General features: G+C 38.8%; 1 protein-coding gene across 7 annotated transcripts in view; it reads right to left on the bottom strand.

Moving 5' to 3' along the window:
• Positions 1-472: 472 nt before the first annotated feature.
• Positions 473-20,394, bottom strand: part of RIMS1 (regulating synaptic membrane exocytosis 1) — a 701,348-nt gene continuing 681,426 nt past the window's right edge. For 3 of the 7 annotated variants that reach the window (XM_006899387.1, XM_006899388.1, XM_006899390.1), the window contains 5 exons: positions 8,883-9,021; positions 6,219-6,331; positions 3,352-3,453; positions 2,679-2,818; positions 819-1,223 (listed from right to left, as the gene is read on the bottom strand). In XM_006899387.1, coding sequence (XP_006899449.1) covers positions 1,005-1,223; positions 2,679-2,818; positions 3,352-3,453; positions 6,219-6,331; positions 8,883-9,021 — 713 coding nt within the window. In that variant the 3' untranslated portion in view covers positions 819-1,004. Of the gene's footprint in view, positions 1,224-2,678; positions 2,819-3,351; positions 3,454-6,218; positions 6,332-8,882; positions 9,022-20,394 lie in introns of all 7 variants that reach the window. The other 4 variants (XM_006899393.1, XM_006899392.1, XM_006899391.1 and 1 more) reach the window with 4 other exon arrangements.

Raw genomic sequence — 20,394 nt, 5'->3', positions numbered from 1 at the left:
CTGTGGGAAGTCCTAAGAATGCTTTATCCACATGAGCATTATTTCTTTATTTGGCTATCAGGAAGGAAAAGGCATTATAAGAAGTGTTTCGAAAGGACAATTATGCAATTAGCTTTAGTCCCCAGCATTAGTTGCAGATTGATTTCTTTAAAAGTTTTCCATGCAAAATAATGGAAAACAAATTAATTTTGTAGAAAGCAAAGAGATGCTCTTCATTTAAAAATAAACAATTCTGTGGTCATTTAACTTGGACGAGAATTTTTTGTTGTTGTTTGGATATTTTTTCTTTTTTTTTTAATTTCTTTTTGGGTTTCTACACATATGACTTCGAAGAATTGGAAAACGAGAACCAGTGAAACCCTGCATTGGCTGCAATGTGTTTAGCTGTGGGATGCTTTCAGGAGATGCCACAGAGACTGCTTCAGCCCTTTTTTTGGTGCTTCTGGAAAAAGAAAGGAAGGGTCTCTGTTAACATCATGAGGCCTGTCATAACACAGACCCAAACTAGTGGAAATACAAAGACAGTGAAAAACCAAACCAAACCAACCAAGCAAACAAAAAAAATCCAACAATCAACACACGCGAGAAAGAAAACACAAAAGAACAAAATTTCACAAACACCAGGGAAATAACACTGCTTGTGGTCTGTGTAGAGACGTGTAAAATTCAACTTTTCCCAGCGTGAGAGTTTCCAGTTTGTTCCATTTGCTCTGTGTGTGCGCATGCGCATGTATGTATGTTTGAAGTTTCCTCTCTTTTCTTTAGAAGCATCAGTGACTCTCACTAGCACGCTGTCTCTTACTGTATGTATTCTGACTGACTGCCTTGTTCTGTCATGTGAAGCCAGGTTTTAAAGAACAATTGGGACACATTGAAAAACTACTACAGGCAAGACACAGGTTGATTGTCTGTCTCCAACAATGCTTTTGATCATGAAATATCTGGTTCAGATTATTATCCTGAAAAGGTAGAGTTTTACTGGGACGACTCTGGTTATAAGTTCACTATGATCGAATACAGGGTGGCCCAGTTGAACTTTCCAGAGATGATTGGGAAGCACGACGGGTTAGAGGCGTGAGTGTGGGATCCACCAGTGACGAAGGAGGGAACAACTTGTACCATCCGATGACCATACTGGAGAGGTCAAGTTCTTCCAGCAAGATCTGAGCAACACCCATAAAGCATTTGTGGTCCATTCTGCCATAGTCTCCCCAGACAATCACCTGAAGAGACAGAAAGGCAATGTAACTCAAACTGTTCTCTGTTTTGCATTTGAAAGGTCCAAAGCAACGGTTTTGTAAAAGTGGGTCAGTCAATGAGAGGAGGAAATGAACATAACTAGAGCTGTGGAGGTATAAAAAAGAAAAAAACCGCACCCCATCCAAAACATTAACACATCTGAATCTAAACAGAAATACTTCTGAACCTAAAAATATACGAATAAATTTACTCCCCCAACTTTTAGATTTAATGGGGCAAAGGTAAAATTTCCCTAGGCAATGAAGAGTACTATCTATATGTTGTTGTTTTTGTTATGTGCCATTGAGTCGCTTGCGACTCACAGAGACCCTATGTACAACAGCCCTAAACTCTGCTCTGTCCTGTGCCAATCGCACTGTCTCTGACACTCCCATCCCGATTACCCCAGTCACTGAATCAATCCACCTCATAGAGGGCCTTCCCCTCCTGTGCTATCCCTCCACCCTCCCAAGCATGATGTCCTTTTCCAAGGACTGGTCTCTCCTCACAACATGTCCAAAGTATGTTAGACGGAGTCTCAGAATCCTTGCCTCCAAGGAGCCACCCGGTTTAACCTTTTCCAGGATGAATCTGTTTGTTTTCCTAGCAGTCCATGGTACTCTCAATACTCTTCTCCAGCACCACAACTCAAAGACATCAATTCTCCTCCCATACTCTTTAGTCACTGTCCAATTCTCTGATGCATAACAAGTGATTGTGAAGACCATGGCCTGTATCAGACGCACCTTAGTCTCCAAAGAGACCCATAGCAACCCTGTAAATGACTCTGCCCCGTCCTGCATCAGCTTCACAATCCCTATCATTTTCCAGCCCTTTGCTGCAGTCACTGTCAATCCATTTCATTGGGGGTTTTCCTCTTTTTCACTGAACCCTCTACCTTTCCCAGCATGATGTCTTTTTCTAAGGACTAGGTCCTTCTAACAACATGCCCGAAGTATGTTAGACTGGGTTTCACCATCGTTGCCACTAAGAAACACTTCTTCCAAGACAGATTTATTTTTTCCTTTGGCAGTTTATGGCACAACCAACACTTTCCATCACCACCACAATTCAAAGGCATAAGATTTTCTTCTGCCTTTCTTACTTTCAACACATTTCCCCAATGCAACATGTCTTTTGATTTCTTTAAGGACAACACCCATGATGAAAGCAAAAGTTCATTATAAAGATAGGGAAGAAGGAAAAGGCCAAAACAGATGTCAGAAGATATTCTGAAACTTGAATGCAAAGAAGCCAAAACAAAGGAATAAATGATGAAGAGAGCTGAAAGGAATATTTCAAAGGGCATCTTGAGAAAAGAAAGGCTATTATATGACATCTATCCTTACTGAACTTCACTCTCTGGTGTTTGAACATTGCTTCAATAAGGTGGATATAATGATTAAAAAACCCAAACAAACTCTGCTATTATTACTGACCTGAAGAACTTTACCCTGTGGGCTTTCATCGAAAACCAGGGACTGCTGATACAAAGGGTCGAGGGTTTTACGTGCAATTCTTGTCTTCTTCTTGGCTATACAGGCGCCATTTTCCAAAAGATACACTTTGACGTATGGAGCTGAATGGAGGTATAGAAACATGCAAAGAATTAAGTCTTAAATTACTAGAGAATGTCTTTTATTGAATTAGAAATGCTTATCAAAAGTTTCCCCTCTGATTGTTGAAATCATAGTACACACACTGAATTTCTTAAATCCATATGCTACCACTATTGCCATTTTTGGGAAAATGGCAGCAATATCATAAGACAATTCTCATTACAGTATAGGTCTACACTGTAAAGCTCATTTACTCCCCTTTCTATAATTAGAACTCATTTTTTTTATGTTGATATGTAGAAATAAAAGAAAGGACAGCAGCCAAGTGATGATAACTAAGGCTTCCTTAATACAACTATGCTCCTCCTAATACCTTTGGACAGAGTAACTATGCAAGAAAAACTAAGATCCACTTTTATAAAAAGAACACAGAGAAGCTGCCAGTTAAACAGATGATGCAAAACAGAGGAATTAAATTCAAATGCAATAAATGTTTAGTATTCTTTGTTGTGTTAATATTTCCTTGTCCAAACTCAGCACCTCTCCTCCTTACCAGGTGTGGATTTGGAACCTGGTTTTTGCGTGAGGCTTCGTGCTCTAATAACTTCAACTTCTAATTGGCCCTTTTTATCCTCCATTCCAATCTGTATATCACCTGCAAGTGAAAGGAAGAAAACAGTTTTAGCTTCTTTGAAGTTACATTCACTTAAGGGGAAAAAAGTCCATAATGGACTTCAAATTATGATTTTGATAAAAAATTTCTTAAGGGTTCTTCTCAAGTTCTTACTTTCCTTTTACTGTCTCCAAATCATGTTGTGAAGTGTTTATCATAATTTTTCTGTTACTAATCCATCTGTGAGACTTGGAAATTAGATATGAAAAATCACTATCTAGTAACACTTAAGTATTTGCTTGATTTTTGTACTCTAGTTTGATTTCTTAATATTATGTCATCTAGCATTGGATTGAGGCTCAATGTCAAGAAGACAAAGATTCTCACCACTGGACCAATTGGCAGCATCAGGATGGATGGTGAAGAGACTGAGATTGTACACAGATTTAGTTTGCTTGGCTCCCTGGTCAACAGTCTTGGCGCCAGCAGCCAGGAAATTAAAAGGCACATTGCCATGGGAAAGTCTGCTGTTAGGGACCTCTCCAAAGTACTGAAGAGCAACGGTGTCTCTCTGGAGACTAAGGTGCATCTGATACAGGCCATGGTCTTAGCAATCACTTGTTATGCATCAGAGAGTTGGACAATGACTAAGGAGGACAGAAGGAGAATTGATGCCTTTGAGCTGTGGTGCTGGAGAAGAGTATTCAGAATACCATGGACTGCTAGGAAAACAAACAGATTTGTCCTGGAAAGGGTTAAACCGGGTGGCTCCTTGGAGGCAAGGATTCTGAGGTTCCGTCTAACATACTTTGGACATGTTGTGAGGAGAGACCGGTCCTTAGAGAGGGACATCATGCTTGGGAGGTTGGAGGGACGGCGCAGGAGAGGAAGGCCCTCTATGAGGTGGATTGATTCAGTGACTGGGATAATTGGGATGGGAGTGTCAGAGACAGTGCGATTGGCACAGGACAGAGCGGAGTTTAGGGCTGTTGTACATAGGGTCGCTATGAGTCACAAGTGACTCGACGGCACATAACCATAACAACAACAACAACAACAACATCTAGCATTTTATGTGGTTCTTTGTTGCTGCTGAGTTGAGTACAACCCCCGGTAATCCCATGTGTGCAAGGTACACCTACTCTATAGAATTTTCAAGGCCAGGATGTTTAAGCAGCAAACTGCCACGGCTACCTTCCAAAGTGCTTCTGGGTAGGTTTGAACTACCTAGTTACGTGGTGCAATTATCTGCACTTCCATTATCTAAAGATAACTACCATCAACTTTCTGGTGGATTTTCTTGAAGTTTCACAAAATGTTTCTTTTTAAAAAGTCTCTCTCTCTCCATCTCTCAATCCTTTTATTTACCTACCCACTTCTCTATAATTCGTAAATGACTCGACAGCACCTAACAACAATAACAACGACAACAGAGAGAGAGAGCTACGTTGGCCTAGTGGACAGAAAGTTATGCTACCAAGCCCAAAGTGGGTGATTTTAATTTGTGGCCCTCAGACCTGGTTCAAATTGTTTTCCTGCCAAACATCCTTCTAGGTGGTATAGCACTAGTCTGTGCATTGCTGTCCAGAAGTAACTCGTGGTTGCTGTAATGCTGAACACTGTGACAATGATGTGCCAAAGGTGGTAATGTTTACCCCATGGTGGACAGTGTTTGCTGGGCTTCCCAACTAAAACCAGCCTGGAAGCAGAAGCGGTATCCACTTCTGAAATGGCTTGCCTCTGGAAACTCTATGAACAGTGCTTAGGCCTTTCGTTCATAGGGTCGCTATGAGTCATCTATGACTTGATAGCACTAAACAACAACAACAACAACAACAACCCACTTTTCTATCAAATTATGACAACACATCATCATCTTACATTCTACAAGTGGGTATGTCATTATTTATTTAAATACTAAATAACTCATTGCTGCAGAGTTGACACAGAATTATAGCTGATGCTCTATAGGTTTTGCAGGGAGGTAAATCTCAAGGGAGAAAATTGTCCATGTTTTCTGTGGTTAACTGCTGGTGGGCTTGAATGAACTGCTTGGTCTTTGGCTTAGCAGGTGAATTCCCCAGGATTAGATCACCAGAAACAGCTTTTATTAGGTCTTGTACAATCTTTTCCCAGATAATTTATATCATCTGTCATAACTATAACTGGTCTTCTCTCTTTAATTGTGTTTCTAGCTATCTGCTGTCCGTGCATAAAAATGGAATAGATTTTTAAAATATTAAACTTATTTGTAGTTTACATTCTCACTATCTCAGTGGTGTCTTTTGATGGAATAAAGTTTTAGTGTCATCAAATTAACTTCGTCTTTATGGTTAATGCATTTTGATTTTTCAGAGAAGTTTTTGCTTACTATGGGTTTAAGGAAGACACTCTCCCATATTTCCTTTTGGATACTATTTGGATTTATTTTCTTTTCTTATGCTGAGATCTATAATAAAATAAAATTTATTTTTGTTCTTGTCATTTTATTAAGAGTCAATTTCTCTCTTTTAAAGATACCATGAAATGCTACCCTTAGGTTTTGGTCTATTCTAGACTTGATTTTGGTCTATTCTAGACGTGCTGACAGGATATTCTTATAACTCTCAGATTTATGAATGACTTTTCATTTTGTAATTTAGCTAAATTGGAAAACGGTACCGTAAATAGGAGTAATATCTTGCAAGCAGCAAGACTGCTAACTTGCGAAGCTTAGTGAAAACATTCCTTTTCACAACTGTGGTATTTTAAATGAACTTGTTAACTATGAAACAGTTCTCATGTAAGGGGGGGGGAAAGATCCTTACCCATAGCAGGCGTTGCTAGGGTTTGCCTGCCAACAAGCTGGGCCGGTCCCAGTCCATCAAGAAAATCACTGAATTGACTGTCAGCTCCTAGCCGCACTCCAGGAAATATTAAGCTATTAGCAAAAGGACAGAAAGGAACAAAAACCACACAAACACAACACAAGACAAATAAACAAAATGACATTAGCTTTCTTTATATTCTTTTGATTTGTTTGTACTTGGCTTCTAATTTTGATGCAAAATACACCATTAACTTTTCATATCATATACTTTATGTAGATAATTGATTATTAATACTAATGCTCTAATGTTGTGTGTGGATATTAAATATTGATTCAATATAAAGCGAAATGCAGGATTTTATTTTCAAATAAAAAACGTTTAATTTATTCGTCTTCTTTTTAAATTACGCAGACTTTTATTTAGTCCACATAGAACACACTAGCTCTATTTCACTATAATAACATTCCCTGAAACACCAAGGATGTAAGTTTCATGGATAATTTACCCTTTGGCTCTTTATAGATGCACCCGGGGTAACAAAATCTGTTCTTGTTACTGAGCTGGCATTCAATTAATTATTTTGTGATTGATGGTAAGGATTTGTTTTTTCCAACAACATACTATTCCTTCACATACAGTGTTTAATTGAAAACATGGGAATTGAGTGCATATTCCTGTTGTTATGTACCATTGAGACAGAACTGATTCACAGCTGACTCTCCAACTGATTTTTGAGAAGCACTAAATCGCACATGAGAATACTCGTCTTTCTCCTACAAAGCAGCTGTGAATTCAAATCATGTGCCTTTGGGTTGGCAGCACAACTCCTTACCTTAAGTCACTAGAGACTATAAAAAAAATCCAAGAGAGGTTGTACACTGGACCAATTGGCAGCATCAGGATGGATGGTGAAGAGATTGAGATTGTACACAGCTTTAGTTTGCTTGGCTCCATAGTCAACAGTATTGGCACCAGCAGCCAGGAAATTAAAAGGTGCATTGACATGGGAAAGTCTGCTGTTAGGGACCTCTCCTAAGTACTGAAGAGCAATGGTGTCTCTCTGGAGACTAAGGTGCGTCTGATACAGGCTATGGTCTTCACAATCACCTGTTATGCATCAGAGAGTTGGACAATGACCAAGGAGGACAGAAGGAGAACTGATGCCTTTGAGCTGTGGTGCTGGAGAAGAGTATTGAGAGTACCATGGACTGCTAGGAAAACAAACAGATTTGTCCTGGAAAGGGTTAAACCGGGTGGCTCCTTGGAGGCAAGGATTCTGAGGCTCCGTCTCACATACTTTGGACATGTTGTGAGGAGAGACCGGTCCTTGGAGAGGGATATCATGCTTGGGAGGGTGGAGGGACAGCGCAGGAGAGGAAGGCCGTCTATGAGGTGGATTGATTCAGTGACTGGGATAATTGGGTTGGGAGTGTCAGAGACAGTGCGATTGGCACAGGATAGAGCGGAGTTTAGGGCTGTTGTACATAGGGTCGCTATGAGTCGCAAGCGACTCGACGGCACATAACAACAACAACAACATGAGAGGTTATATGGCTTATCCGTGGTCATGTTAAATTACCTTTCTTTTAATAACAGAAAATAGTATTTCCAGGGTTTTGTCTACATATTACTTGATAGGTCTTCAGCAAATATTTGTATCAGTGAGCATAACATCATTCCTGTTGATCCTTGCTCTCGGCTATATGTATTGACAACATGATATCAATCATCACATCAGATCAACCGAGACCATTCAGTTCAGGAATAGAAAACCGCCTCATGAATTTTAAGCTGACAGAATTTTATTTAATTTTTCTTTAAATGTATGCACACTCATATTTACTGCAGCATTTTCCCATTGAGGGTTGCTATTTAATTTTTTAAACAAAGGGAGAAAATGTCAGTAAAAGAAATGTGATGAATTGAAAAATAAATCATGACTCTTATATTGGGGTATGAGTTATCTGAATGGTGGTAAGTCAATAATTATGTAAAAGGCAGGTGACAAACCATTGTGCTACCAGTGCAGAGCACTATTTATCGTAAAATCTACGACTGTGGTAAAAGTCTCATATTATCAGAAAAAAATACCAAGCATAGGGAAATAGATCTGTATAATACAGCAAAAAACCAAAATTAGTACATAAAAACAAAGAAAAATACAGAGATGAAAATGGATTCATTGGTTTCTTTTTACCTCAAGATAAAAGAAAAACAAATTACTGTTAAAGTGTTAGAATGCCAACAGCGGGAGCCCCAAATAGTTTGAAGAAAGGTAAGAAAATGGGAAAAGACTTCCTCATTTAGGAGTCTGCATTCAGATTTTGGGCCTAGGTCAAACTAGGGGTTTCACATATTAGATTAGACAGTAAATGTGACATTCTCCACTAAACACTCAGTAAAGATCAAATTACTAAGATGGACTAAATATATTCTAAATGCCAAAAATAAATTATTTACAATAATGTAACACTTCTCATCAATTTGAAATATATGAGTGTTCAGTTACAGAAGTATTGCCCAAACATACTAATCCAAAGAGGTCAGGGTAGCTTAGAATAATAGACGGTTGGACTTTGGGTTCACAATAATCCTTGCTGGCTTGGCTATTTTCCCAGTGACTCCACACTCCATGGAGCCCGAGTGCTATAGGCGACTTACTTGCCCTCTGAGCTGTAACTGTTGATGCTGCCATCAGTAGATTCTCGGCTCGGCTGTCTGACCATCTTCCTCATTTCTGCTGCCATTCCTGTTTCTGTGCTTCTCTGTATAGTGCTTTTTAACTTCTTGTGGCCCGATTCTGGAAAGAGAGAGTAAAGTAACTCTAAGTTTTATCTAGACCGTTTCTCCCTGAATATCGACTGTATAAATATAAGAGTTAATTATATTATTATAGTTAAAAATTCAATCAGAATAACAGTGACCTAAGAAACATTCTTCTTAATTAGTTTTGCTCGAGTGTGCTTTGGTCAGGAAGGGTAGCAATGGAAAGTGTTCCAATGGCACGGTTTCAGCCACTACCTAAAACACAGTAAATGGAAAAACACACTCAACGCTACTGCTGATTGAGTAAAAAACTGGTTTTGGTACTGAAGTATTATTTGGAAAGATAATATTAATCAACCTTATAACCTTTGATCCATCTGAAAGTCTTTTTGTATGGAGAAGATCTAAAGAATATGAGAAGTAGTACTTGGAACAAGCATCAAAGATCACAGTTTTGGTACTACTATATAATCTATGAGAGGTTACAGAGAAACATCTCATCTAAGAAAGGGTGTAGGTTACACAGATGGGGACAAACAGCAGGAGAAGGATGGGCAATTCCCAATTACACAATTATCTCATGGCTTGTTGGCTTGTCTGCATGACTTCTGACTGGAAGTTCTGGAGGAGTAAGTATCTCTTTGGACTGTGATTACATTAGCTGATCAAAGTGAGTGCAGAGAAACTCTCGTGAGGCTCCTTAAAAGGCATTAACATTATTCATGGTATAGAAATGATATACTAAAACATTTACTGATTTTATGTATAAACAACATCAAAAGGTTAGGTAAATGTTTAGACTTTTTATTGCCTGAATATGCTTTTATTATATTGCATATTCTCTAAGCATTTCCTGTTTTCTATTTTTTGTGGAAACTTAAGATCCATTAACAATATAGGAAAAATACATACTAACTACAACATAGAAACACACACATAACTTTTCAAACTTCACACAAGTTCAATAAACCAAGTATCTAAAAACATATAAGCCAAGTAGAAGTCTGAAATTTCCTTTTCATTTTTGGTGACTGCAACTCTTCTGTGACTCAACTAATCAAAGGTGTTACATATTCAATGCTGATAATGTCCATGGGTTATTTTTTAAAGATTATTAAACTTTTATTGTTTTTACTGTTTAGGTTTCTGGGGATACTTTTATTTATAAAGATGATATACATTGTTGTTGTTGATTGCCGCCGAGTTGAGTACCACTGATAGTGACCCTATGAACAAAATGCCTGAAGCCTTTCTATAACTAACCTGCTTCCAAACTTGTCTTAAATTGGAGCTCCACCAAACACTGTGCACCATGGGAATCCATTATGGCCTTTGACCCCCCAATGACACATAGTTCAGCATCATAGCAACCAGAGACTGCCTCAGTGCAGCAAATTGACAGAGGAGGGCTGCACAACTTAGAAGAATGATCCTCCAAAAATAACACTAGACTCTAGGGCCCAACTGACTTTTAACACCTGAAGCCTTTTTATAACTATTGTCATTTCTCCAAGTTCATAGTGTCCAGAGGCATGTGGTTTAGGAAGTGGATGCAATATTAGTAAGTTGTATGAATAACAAAAGTCAAAGATTTCCTCTAATTATACCCCTCAGGGAGCCAACATGGTTAATAATTTGAGAGCTATTCTGTTGGCCTAGTGAATAGAAAATGATGCTACCAAGCCAAAGGTGGGTGATTTTAATCTGTGGCCCTCAGGCCTGGTTTTAATGGTCAAACATTCTTCTAAGTGGTATAGCACTTAGAAGTAGTATTTGCCATAGAGCTAACTCGTGGTTGCTGTGATGCTAAAAACTGTGACACTGATATGTCAAATGTGATAATGGTTACCCATGGTGGACAGTGTTTGGTGGAGCTCCCCGATTAAAACAAGCTTGGAAGCAGGAAAGGCATCCACTTCTGAAACAGCCTGCCTCTGGAAACGAAAGTTATACAAGTGTTCAGGTCTTTAGCTCATAGGGTCACTATGAGTAGTCTACGACTCGATGGCACTTAAGAACAAGAACACATACATAAACCTTTCCAAGCATGATTTCTTTCTGCAAGGACTCATCACTCCTGACAACATGCCCAAAGTATGTCAGAAAGCATTTCAAAATCTTTGCCTCCAAGGTGCAGCTTGGTTTCATCCTCTCCAAGACAGACCTGTTTGTTCTTGTGGCAGTCCATGGTATGTTCAATATTCCTCTCCAGCACCACAACTCAAATGTATTGATTCTTCTTTTGTCATCCTTATTCACTGTCTGGCTCTCATAAGTATAACAAGCAATTGAAAAGATCATGGCTTTGATCAGGCACACCTTACTCTTTAGACTCACATCATTGCTCTTCAGCATGCTGGAGAGGTCCTTGACAGATTTTTCCACTGTAACTCATCTTTTGATTTCCTGACTGCTGGTGCCAAGGTGTTGATTGTGGATACAAGTAAGATGAAATTATTAACAACTTTAATCTTTTCTCCATCTATCATGATGTCCAGTGGTGAAGATTTTTCTTTTTGATATTGAGATGCAATCCATGTTGAAGGCTAGTCCTTGATCTTTTACAGCAAGTGCTTCCAGTCCTCTTCAGTTTCAGTGAGCAAGTTTGTATCATCTGCATAACACAGGTTGTTGTTGAGTCTTCTTCCAAATCTGATGACACATTCTTCTTCCTAAAGTCCATCCTCTTGAATGATATGTTTAGCATTTAGACTGAAAAAATATGGAGAAAGGATACACACTCCTTTCTTGATTTTAAAACACGCACTATTTAACAGTTTGGTTTTTGGACAAATTGACACAATAACTGTGTCAGTGGGGTCAGGTGTGTCAGAGATGGTGAAGCTGACTCAGGATAGCACAAGTGAATTACAAATTCATTCTGCTAAGATTAGTAGCAGGCCAACTATAAAAAGTGCCAAGTCAACCTTATCCATTGATTAAAACCAAATGCTTGATATGCTGTATAACTCCATGATTTCTGACATCAACAGTCCCTCCTTAGTTCAGTTCCTTCCCTCCTGTATGTCCCTTGGGTTCGGTGGTTCATGGAAAGTTATTCCAGAGACTCAAATTCATCAAGGGATTATTTGTGTGATTGTAGATGTGCAGGATGGTTTTATAGAGGCTTGTGACCACTGAAGACTATTTGGTGCAGTGTAGCTGGAAAGGCAGGAGTTCCCAAGAAACAGCACCTGAGCTTATATAAACCTCTAGTAAGGGAGGGGGCTTGTATCCACCCTAACCCTCTCTCCTCAAATGTTGTTGTTGTGTACCATTGAGTCAAAATCAAGACATAGCTGACCCTCCAGTGGGTTTTAACTGCATGGGAGATTGCCCATCCTTCTCCTCTAGAGTAACTGGTGGACTCAAACCACGTACCTTTGAGATTGCAGTGTCGCTTCTTTCCGGTAGGCCACCAGAGCTCCCTAATATAATAAATACTTTGGCATAAAACAAACAATAAATCATTGGCTAAGAAAGACATTGTGAATAATAAACTTTTGACACCACAAAGCAAGGTTCAGAGTTGCTCAAAGGGTTGCTATGGTTTGTAATCAACTCAATGGCTCAGAACAACATATGCATACACAACATTCCTTCCCATATCTTTTCCATTTCCCCTCCTCTCAGTCTTTTCTCCAGTCTCGGGCCGGAAGCCTTTTCTCTTTAAGACTTCCAAATACAGGAAAACCAAAGGGGCCAGTCTTTGCCATTCTCATTTCTTTCTATGTTTATTCCTAGGTGATTGCATACATGACTTGAAATCTATCTGTGCCATGTGGCCCCCAAAATATATATCTTTCCAGATATTTCTCTCCAGTGTCAATGTTATGAATCTAATTGCTAATTATTCCCATTTAGAAAACATACATTTCATCATTAACTTATTCAAAACCTTTCATTATTTACTTCTGCTACTGCTACTACTACTTTCTTCTTGCTTGGATCCACAACCTAAACCCTTGGCACCAGAAGCCAGGAAATAAAAAGGAAAAGTCACACAGAAAAATTTCCTTTCAAAGATCTCTCCAGAGTGCTAGAGATCAATGATGTCTGTCTAGAGAGTAAGTTGTACCTGATCCAGTTCATGGTCTTCTCAATTGCTTCCCATGCATCCAAGAATATGAACACAGAAGAAGAATCAATTCCTTTGAGTTGTGGTCCTGGAGAAGAGTACTGAAAATATCGTGAACTACCAAAAGAAAAAGCAGCGTTGTCTTGGAGACGGTGAAACCAGGTTGTTCTTTGGAGGCAAGGATTGTGAAGTTTTACCGCACATACTTTGCGCATGTTGTCAGGAGGGACCAGTCCTTGGAGAAGGACATCAGGCTTGGAAGGGTGGAGGGACAGCACAGGACATAAAGACCCTGGATGAGATAGACTGACACCGTGTCAGTGGGGTCAAGTGTATCAGAGATGATAAGGCTGGCTCAGTATAGGACAGGGCACAGTACCATTGTTCATAGGGCTGAAATCAGTTGTAGTTGACTAGATGGAACACAACAACAACAACTCTAAAGCTAAACACGACAACATTATGAACAAAAAAAATAGGTAACATAAAAATCTACATGAAAAAAAAGGGAAAAAAACCAGGAATTTGTCTAGTCTACTTGAACTCAATAAACGTCTTCACCATTAAAAAACTTAACACTAACTTGTTATTGCATTACTAATCAAGTAATAAGTATAAATACTCACTAAGCACCAATATAATTTTGTATGATTTGCTGTAGGTTAGGCACAATAAAGAAATGAAAAACTAAATCAACATAAAAATTTTAGATATTGCTAATCAACATAGAGAGAGAGATTAGGTGACCATAGTAATAGCAGCTACACAACGACCTGATGGAAAACTGTTACAGCAGAAACAGCAAGTGAAGGATCTTGAGGAGTAATTGAAATTGGTTTATCTGAGAAAGTTACGGATGCCTGAGGTTAGGTAGAGAAGAAAAAGAAAAACAGCTGGTGGTGTTTGTACTGAGTATCGGAGATATCACAAGAGACTGAATTCTATGAACTAGAAGTAGAAACAAGGAGAGTGGGAGGCTGGATCCTACCCCACTGAAGAGAATTATTTGGATTAAGGGAGTAGAAGTGAAAATAAGAGTCAGCTTTTATTTTATTTCTATACAACTTCCTCTATTATAGATAAATGGATGAAATAAAGAAAAAAAAGATGGAATAAATAATTCATAGGTTTTCAGAATAATTAAATGAGGGTTTTACTGGTTTGACTCTCTGCTGAGTTTGCCTTTTCCTACCAGATAAACTGAATCAGAATCTACAGTTTATCAAGTCTCCCTACTGTTTTTTTTAGATTTCCAGTGATTGCTATGGCCTATGGAATCTTGTTAAAATACAGATTCTGATTTAGTATATCTGAGATTAAAAGGTAAATTTTCAGCAGGGATCAATCTGCAATGAACATATTTAAAGTCTTGAATAGTAGAGCCGTTCAACAATCTACTGTACAACAATCTACCAAGTGGTGGAAATAACAAATAGTCTTTTGGACAAATTAAGTTTACAGGTTTCCTAAATCAGAATGAGGGTAAAAAAGTGTATATATGACTCAAGATGGTGAAATGGGGGTCAATGTTGTGGCAGTAGGCACACAAAAACCATCAGACATAACACTCAAATAAAAACTAACCAGAACCACTTCTAGCAGATTTCTGGAAGGCAGTAAATCACACAGAAGACAGCTTTTATCTTTCTCCTGCAGAGCTGCTGGTGGATTCGAACTGGCAGAAAGACACTGCCTTGAGGCCAGCATTAGAATTCTCTTCGGATTATACTACAAGTGCTCCCTATATATAGTAAGTATGGGCATATGGAAAGAATGGAAATCTTAGTATTCAATGTAATCACTTAGGGCAGGAGTAAGAACAGAAGAAGAAAAAGAGGGGAGGGGAGCCCGAGATCCAGAGGAAAACCCAAACTGATGAAGAGACTGAAAAAGAAGAACTTTTAATATATGGTGAAACCAGGGACATATGATTGTGCAGAAATCAGAAGAAAGTGTTGTTTCAGGAAGTCAATGTGTTGCTTATTGAGCGCAAGCAATCAAGAGACCAAAGTGATGGTAGTGCTTGGTTCCATGAGCACCAATAACGCTAACAGGTGCACTCCTTCAGAGACAGAGGTATTAGTTCTTTTAGCAGTGCATGGTATATTCCATGCATGCCATCAGGAAGGGGCAGTCCCTGGAGGAGAAAAAAATAAATCATGCCTGATTGAGGGTCAATGAGAAAGAAGGAAGACCTTCAATGAGGCAGACTGGCATAGTGACTGCCACAATGGGCTCAAGCAGAATAGCGAACTGTGAGGATGGCACAAGATCAGACAGTGCTTCATTCATTTAAACTGAAGTTGTTACGAGTCAACATCTACTCTAAGCCACCTAAGCACAATAAGAACAGGTTCAGTGAAGTGGTAGGCTTGAAACCTGAATGGACTCAGAAGACAGAAGGAGGGGTGGATAACTCATATGGCTATTTTGAGGTTTGTTATAACTAGGAGACACACAGCTTTAGAAAATGTCATTCTCTTCAAAGGAGAATGATTCAAGGAGCAGAGGAAAACACAACACTATTAAGTCTAATACTGATTGGATAGTCAGATCAATCATCTTCCAATTAAAGTGGTCCCTACTGGCAAGTTTTGACCAGCCAATTTTATCAACTGGGTAAAGGAATTAGCAAAATAATACCATGTAATTGATTAGAGAAGCTAGAGCCAAAAAAGCAATGTAGCAATGTTTTGTAAACTCACAAAGACAAACCAGAGAGAGGTATAAACTGAGATCAGTTAAGAAATTATTTTCTAGATGGAGTCTTATCGTTAAAAATAAGACTTGTTGAAGCTAATCTGATGTTTTGTTCATTATTTTTTTTTTTAAATTTAGGTTGTTTATTTTTCATTTCAATGAACATCTACAGAGATTTTGGGATTCCATTCATTCATTGTTGCACCCCTCTCCCCGCACAAACCCCTCATTATTTTTTTTAATTTACTCATTCAGCATATTAGTCTTCAGAACTCTGTGCCTCCCACCCCCACAAAGTGTAAACAAGAAGGAAAAATGATCCAATTTTCACCATCAAATGGTCTTCTAATAGAGCTAGACAAATTCAACAGTAATTGTGACAAAGCAGAAGTGCTATAATAAGGGTTTATTCTCTACATATTTATCTTTATGTCCTCACCTTACAGGGAGCTCTGATGGCCTAGTGAGTAAGGACTTGTCCTGCTAAACCAAAGGCAGGCAGTACGAGTCCCCCAAACCACTCCTCAGTAGAAAGATAGGTTAAGGTCTTTCAGAGCTTACAGAGCAATTCAGAGCCTCTGAAAACCCACTGGAGGGTCAGCTGTGAATTAGTTCCATGTTAATGAGACTTACCTTATGTAAATTTAATGAGGAACAAAGGGGGAAGAGAGAGAGGCTGCTCTGAATAGTGAGTGTGACTCAGGCCACTTAATGAACTACATGTAGTCTAAGGAAATCATGAGGTGAGAAATGCAAATCTCTAGGCTTTGTTTCACTTTCTGAAGATATTCTGGTGTTTATGATGATTTCCAAAATAGGCTGCCTGAAAACAAACAACTGTATCTGGTTCAAACAAAGCAACAGTAATACAGTCAAGCTGTGTAAATAACTCTGACAGTACGGAATTTGGAGAGAAACTAGGTTGATTTTCAAAGGGAATTTTAAATCTATTTCAAAGTTGTTATGTTGTCAAGTGCAACTGACTCCAGTAGGATTCAAAGTGACCCTACCAAAACCAGATATGAGCCCTGTCCTATCCTGTGCCATTTTCATCATCTCTGACACACTTGAGCCCATCACTGCACTCACTGTGTCAATCCATCTCCTTCAGGGTCTTCCTCACATTGTCTGACCCTCCACTCCCCCCCTTTATTATTATTGTTAATTTTAATGAAAGTTTATAGAGACTTTGGATTTTCATTCATTCATTGTTGCACTTTTCTCCCTGCCCCCCCCGCCCCCAAGTTCACTCTTCTCTTTGAAAAGTAAAATAAAAATTCTTTTATTGTTACACAATCCCTTCTCCCAAGTCCACTCCACTATGCAGCCTTCGTTCTGGATTCTTGTCATGGCAATAATACCTAATCATATCCTCCACCTTTCTAAGCATGGTGTCCCTCTCCCAGCAACATGCCTAAATCATGTGAAATGAAGCTTTGCCATACTTACTTCCAAGGAGCATTCTGGCTACAACTTTTCTGATATCTATCTGTTTGTTCTTTTGGCAGTCTATGAGATACTCAGTCCTTTTCTCTAACATCACAATCCAAACACTTCTTCTGTCATCTTTATTCATTATCCAGCTCTAAGAGGCATAGCAAGTGAATGGAAAGATGATGGCCTGAATCAGGTGCACATTAGTCTTCAAACATCACTGCTCCTCAGTGTTTTGGAGAGGTTCATTACAGGGGACTTTCTCAATGCAAAACAATTCCTGAGCTCCTGATCACCGGGCCAAGGGTGTTGATTGTGGGTCCAAGTAAGATCATTTACAATGTCAATCTTTTATCTCTTACAATGCAGCTTATTGGTCCAATGGATATTTGTCTCCTTGATGTTGGGATGCAATCCATATGGAAGGGTATACTCTTGAATCTTCTGCAGCAAATGCCTAACATCTATCTTATTTTCCGCAAGCAGGTTGTGTAATCTGCCTAATGAAGGTTGTTGATGAGTCTTCTTCAAGGAGTCTGGCTTCTTGAATAATTTGCTCAGTCTGTAGATTGAATAGGTAGGGTGAAAGGATATCACCCTCCATAAACCTTACTGCACATAACCAGAGATATTTATAATGAAAATAGTGATCAAGAAAACTTTTGGTGTGATGCATGATATTAACTGTGATATTTTCATCTCAAGAACACTTAAAATCTTATCTGTGAAGTCTTTCTCTTCTTTTATTCCACTTTCATCTCTCAAAAGAGAGAAATGTTTCATTTGATGCCATTTATTTTCCATTGTCTGCAGATGCTACTTGAGAAGAGAAACTCATCTGCGCTGAACTTGGCCTTATTTACTTCATGTCACCTGAAACCAACATTACCCTCTGTAAGAACCTGGCTTCTGTCATGAGTGACTGCAGTGCCTTTCCTGCCATGTCCCTCAGTTGACTCAATCATATGCTGATCTTTTCAGCAAAAATGTTTCCTACTAAGAAGGTGATCCAGGCCATTATCTTTGTAACTACTTGCTGTGCATCAGAGAGCTGGACAATAACTAAGGATGACTGAAGAAGAATCGATGCTTTTGAGTTGTGGTGCTAGAGAAGAGTCTTGAACATACAAATAGGTCTGTAAGAGGCTGAAACCAATTTTCCCCTTGGAGGGTAGGATTTTGAAGCTCCAGTTCACATACTTTGAGCACATGATCAATAGGGACTGATCCTTGGAGAAGGACATCATGCTTGGAAGGGTGGAGGGACAGTGCAGGAGAGGAAGACCCCAGCTGAGGGGGATTGATACAGTAACTAGAGCAATGGGGGTAGTAGTGTCAGAATCACTTCAGAGGTGCTATACATAGAGCTGCTAAGAGTCACAGGCAACTCAATTGCATATAACAACAAAAACAACAAGAAGAAAGTTATTTTTCTTCTTGCCCAGCTAAAGGAATTGAGAGCAAGTTTGAGATGTTTCAGTGTGAGCAATTTTCAAATAATCTTCATATAAAACTATAAAGCTCAAAAAAGATTTAGGTGGTGAGGTACACAGAGATTACAGAAGTATACCACAGGTACTATGTCCTGTTTTGGTTAAAGTCAAGTAGAGGTGTGGGGTGGGGGGACAACACACATTTAAATGCCAAACTAGTAACTTTGGTGAATTATTTGAATTCACAGCCCAAGTATCTCCAAAGTATGTTTACGGAGTGAAAGATTTTAGCACTGTAAAGTTATTATTTTCTTACATAATTGATGTACTGATTACAATTAAAAATCTGTGGGGAAAAGAGTCACCTACATTTCCTAAGAATGAGACTCATTCCAAATGCTGGCATCATGAGAACTTCAAAGCCTGTAGAAGCAGACAGAAAATCCCGCATGGGAAGTGAGCGGGTGAAGAGCATCGCAACATAGAGAAACTGAGCATAGCAAAACTGAGATGTAAGGAACTCTGGTGGCACCGTCTGTAGCATGTTTGCCTCCTAACCAAAACTTAAGACTTCCAAGAACATAATCAGGATGTGCGAGCATATATGACAGATTTATGATCCTGATACAGCTGGGAAATTAGTTCTCTACAGATTTTTCATGAAATATAAAATCACTGTTTTCTGAGAGTGATTGAGGAAGAGCTTCCAAACAATAATGTGGTATGAGACCAGCCGACTAAATAGTCTCCTTTGCTAACTTTTAGAATTTTCAGGAAGAGAACATAAGCACAGGTATACTAGCAACCAGCTCTTTACTCTTTCAGAAAATTAAGAGGTGAGAAGCATTCAGAAAAAGAGGGATATTTACTACTGGTAGGGACTTGGTCCGGTATGTTGTTTGTCCTTCCTTCCTTCCTTCCTTCCTTCCTTCCTTCCCTCCCTCCCTCCTTTCTTTCTTTCTTCCCTAGCTTATTTACAAATTTGAAATACATTGTTTTTAAGAACAATTTCTTTCAGTTTACCTCTCCTTATCTCCATCAACCTGCACAAACCCATGATTAATCCCCTCTCCCCCTGCACATCCTCATCCCTCTGCTTCCATCCTCTCCTACCCCTCTTGGATCCTTATACTCATTCTACAATAATGGTTTTATACAAAAATACTTGTCCCTAAAGTTTCATGAACACGTAAGAACAAATGATATCTAAGAGTTGCTTTCTCTTTAACTCCTCACACAGCTATCTAGACTTCTAGTGACAAAGTGGTTAAAATATTTGACTGCTAACCACTTTCAGGTGCATATAAAGCAATTAAAAACCATTACAGCATGGATCAGACTTACTTTAGTCTTTAAACTAATATCCTTGCTTGTTATCACTGTTAAAAATTTCTTTGACACAAAATTTACCTAATGAAATAAGTCTATCAGTTTGTACTCCTGTAATGGATTGCATGTAGCTATGATGTTGGAAGCTATTTCACTGGTATTTCAAATATCAGCAGGGTAACCCATGGTGGACAAGTTTCAGTAGAAGTGTTAGAGTAGGACAGACCAAGAATCAACAAGTGTTTAAAAAATGTGAATAATAGAAGAATATTGTTGGATAGGGTCTGAAAGATGAGTCCTTGAGCTTGAAAGACACTTCTTTTCTTTTCTATAATCATATTTTATTAATTTTCATAAACATTTACAGAGATTTTGGGTTTCCATTCATTCATTGTTGCACTATTCTCTCTACCCTCCTCCCAGTTTGTTCTTG

Source organism: Elephantulus edwardii, unplaced genomic scaffold (assembly GCF_000299155.1).
Source record: "Elephantulus edwardii isolate Elephantulus edwardi_28Jun2011 unplaced genomic scaffold, EleEdw1.0 scaffold00255, whole genome shotgun sequence".
NCBI classification, from domain to species: Eukaryota; Metazoa; Chordata; class Mammalia; order Macroscelidea; family Macroscelididae; genus Elephantulus; species Elephantulus edwardii.
Note: the sequence above shows the minus strand (reverse complement) of the source record. Positions and strands in the feature narration are given on the sequence as shown.